At 49.1% G+C, this 3,768-nt stretch overlaps 1 protein-coding gene across 1 annotated transcript in view; it reads right to left on the reverse strand.

The window, feature by feature from the left end:
- Window positions 1–3,768, reverse strand: part of LOC106524605 (axin-2) — a gene marked incomplete at its 5' end in the record, with an annotated part of 52,509 nt that overhangs the window by 13,939 nt on the left and 34,802 nt on the right. The window contains 1 exon segment of the mRNA XM_014018472.1: window positions 1,722–2,653. Coding sequence (XP_013873926.1) covers window positions 1,722–2,551 — 830 coding nt within the window.

Raw genomic sequence — 3,768 nt, forward strand, 5'->3', positions numbered from 1 at the left:
GAGAGAGAGAGAGAGAGAGAGAGAGAGAGAGAGAGAGGGGGAAGGAGGGCCCCTTTCTTTATGAGAATGCCTTCAGCCGGGAGTGCTGAGGAGAACCCCAGCATGACTAAAGCCGTAGGCCCCAAGCTCAAATCTGACCTTTGGAGGGTCCACGCAAAGAGTCAGGTATTTAGCACAGCTGGGCTCACTGCACCCCCTCACTCGTTCCCCTTCTCTTTTCTTTCTTTCATGATCCCCCACCCCTCCTTCCTGTTTTTCCCTTTCCCCCTCCTCTTGTCTTCTCAGTCTCCCACCGAAGCATGCTTAGTTTCTGTCAGACAGATTTCTCTCTCTCACAGAGAAGAGATAAAAGCAGAGGACGGGAGAAGAAAGAGAAGGGAAAACACTGACGCACACAATCTATTGCGAAGCGGGATCTGCGGTCGAAGCCYCGGAACTGAGCCGGGGATGTTTTGTTGTTGTGTTTTTCTTCCACTTTTGGAGTTTGAGTGCTGGGGGTCTTCTCAGAAAGTAAAGAGTTGAGGTGGTGGTGGTGGTGGGGGGACACAAAATCTGTGCAGTGGCAAAATTAGTTCCACATGTTTGAGATGGAAATTGGTTGACCCACAGAGATGGTGTGGGGCAGTGGGAGTGAGGGGGGTGAAGGAAGGGGCTCTCCCTCCTCCTGTTTTGCAGGAAAACAAGAATGCAGAGGATCACACCAGGAAAGCAGAGCATGTCAACAAACCCTGAGCTTATTGGTTCTCCTCTCAGCAGCACCACTTCCCAAACAGATGAGCAACTGTACCATCTTATTTATTAATGCCAATGTCTTCATTTCCTTCTCTTTGCACAACTGTGTCCAACCTGTGTGTTCTAACTGTACTTTAGGAACAAATAAAAAGTTTTAGAATCAGACTAAAACTCTCATGGGAGGATTTAAATAAGACTTTTTAACTTACTTTCATTAAAAGTCATTAAAATCAACTAAATCTTCTTATATTTCTACAAAACTTGACAAAAGGTAATAAAAATATAAAGTTTTCCATATGCAAAGAAATGTAGACATTTTCAAACCTTTAAGTAATAACTGCAACCAGATGTGAGGGTTATTTCCTTTGATGCTGGCTCATGCATGCAATCCAGATTTTTTGAAAATGTTCCTGGTATGAAAAGATTTCAGCTGTTGGACAATGTATGGGAGAGAAAAGCAGAATGCTTTCCACACACTCCTGCTTTCATCTCAGACCAAGAAGAACATCTCCACCTGGAATCTGACTCCTCAAGCCTTTTGTTAAACTTGTGTTAAATTGAGCTGTTTTGGTGATAGCAGTGAGATTAAAAGCAGGACAATGCCATGGCCCTGATTGATGCAGCTGTAACAGTCATGAGCTTTGGTGTCTGAGTTCATTCCTGAACCGGAGGAAGGGTTTCAAAGCACAGGAAACTTGAGCGAGCCAGCAGAGGGCTGCCTGCAAGACACTATTTACTTAAAAGGAAGCCTCAGATGCATTGATGTTTTGTACCCACCCTGCCTCTCCACCCCTCCGAACCTCTTGACTAACTGCAAGGCAGGAGGGCACAAATATGRTCCTCCGAGACCCTTTGATCATGTGGCTTTAGCTCCCTCTCTCTCCCTCAGAAATAGCTGCTTTATATTCAGTCAGTTTTAATGAGGGGAGTGATGCTGGATGAATCAACAGTCCTAACCAGATGTGCGTAAAAGTGCGCGCTGCTCTTACCTGCAGCTCTTCTCCAGCACCTCAGCTGCTGTCCGGATGGTCACAGAAGCCCTCAGGTTCTTTGCAGACAGTCCGACCACAGACCCCAACCCCTTGGTTCTCAGATCGGTACAATTCCACTCCTCTTCCTCCATGAGAGGAGGAAGGTATCCGCACATCAGCTTCAGGCTGCCCAGCCCGCCGTGGTTCATGTAGGCGGCGTTCTCGCAGCCGGTGCGCACATATTCGAGGTATATGTCGGAGGTCAGAAACATCTGGTAGGAATTCTCCTCCATGTGAGACTGGATCTCCGTCTGCGCCTGGTCAAACATGTCCGAGTCGATCTGTTGCTTCTTGATGCCATCCCGGATGAAGGTCTTGGTGGCCGGTTTCAGCTGCTTGGCCACCACGCTGTTGTTCTCCACGTACCGCTTGAAGATCACTTTGGCAACTCTCAGAGTTTTGCTGTCCTTTAGGTCCATCTGCCTGAAGCCGTTGCAGGCGAACCAAAAGTCCAACGTGTCCACGCAGTTCTCCCGCTCCAGGAAGGTCCTGAACAGGTGAGCCCCGTCCTGGTCGCCCAGGAGGAAATGCAGGGACTTAGTCCACCGGGCGAGGGGCGAGTCCGGGGACGCGCTGCCCTCTGGCTCCCCGAGTCCATCCTCGTTCCTCCGCGGCGTGGACCCGGGGGGCGCGGAGGTCTCTTTAACCTTGCTCTGGCCTCTCATTGTGCCTGATCTGGTCGGGTTGTAGCATGACGCCTCTCCCTCCTCCCCCGGCACCGGGGGACGAGGAGCATCTTCTCGGAAGCTAGTGGTGCTGCTGATGTGCTCCGTGAGCGCCCTGCTCATGGCTRCAGCTCCTGGGTTTGTGTGTGAGAGAGAGCCGCCGAGCTGCAGCCAAATCCTCACTCTCTAAAAGCAGCGGGGGGGCTTCTCAGCTCCTCTTCAGCTCTGAAACACAAAGTATTGATCTAATCAAAGCCAGATCCTGCTGAACTTCAAAGAAAAGACATCAAGTAAACAGTCCTTTTCAAAAAAATGAAAAAGAGACAGAGGAAAAACTCGCCTGGTTCACAGAGAAAAGGAAGAATGAAAGGCTTTTTTTCGCTTCATTTATCTATTTATAACCTAAATGAAAGATCAACTGCAGCCCACATTCTCCGCGCGCATTGATGTGCCACATCAAAACCATTTTACAGGAATAATCAGCTCACGCGCTCCTAAAAAATGCGATAACCGTGGCTTACACGTGTTTGCCTAACGAGACCGTGTCACAGGCTTCAACTCCAATTACTTCCATACGAATCTCWGCTTCTCGCACACATTTAGCTGTTTCCACTCAGTCCACGCGCGTCCTCGTCCAGGACAGATGTCCACCACCCCGCGGGGAGCAGACAGTCCGTTTATCGGTCAAAGATGGTGATTTACAGCTTTTCTTTTTACATTACAGCCTGAGACGTGCCTGCACTACAAACACTCTGCTGATCTGAGCGACTGAAATCTCAAAAAAAGGTCAAGAAACTGAAACATTTTCTTTATAACAAACCAAGAGAAGCGCTTCGGGGGGGGCACTTCGAGTCACCAAACGCGTTTAAAAATATCAAATTAAAAAAGTGCCAAGCCACATACCATCGCACAGCAGATCCGACCGGATTAAAATCCRTTCAAAAGTTCATCTTTTCGCTCCATTCTTTTCCTAAATCGTGTCCAAAAACTGTCCCGAGTRCCGCGAAGCGCAAATTTCAACCACGGACTCCAACTTGGAGGTTGTTCCGCGCCACATGCGCGCGCTGTTTTCCGCACCACGAGCGCAGGAGTTTCACGTTGTTCTCTCTGTCCCATTCAACAACTGACCTCAGAGGAGGCAGGCTCCGAGCCTATAGGGGTGTCAAAATCTGGAGGAGGAGGAGGAGGCGTGCAGGGGGTTCACTGAAGAAAACATCACACTTTTTACGCAGCACCACCCGACAAATGTTCGGCTTTTTATCTGGGCTAGACATTCATACATTCCGTTTCCCCCCCTCTCTCTCCTCGACACACACACACACACACACACACACACACAC

The sequence above is a fragment of the Austrofundulus limnaeus genome, unplaced genomic scaffold (genome assembly GCF_001266775.1).
Source record: "Austrofundulus limnaeus strain Quisiro unplaced genomic scaffold, Austrofundulus_limnaeus-1.0 Scaffold194, whole genome shotgun sequence".
NCBI classification, from domain to species: domain Eukaryota; kingdom Metazoa; phylum Chordata; class Actinopteri; order Cyprinodontiformes; family Rivulidae; genus Austrofundulus; species Austrofundulus limnaeus.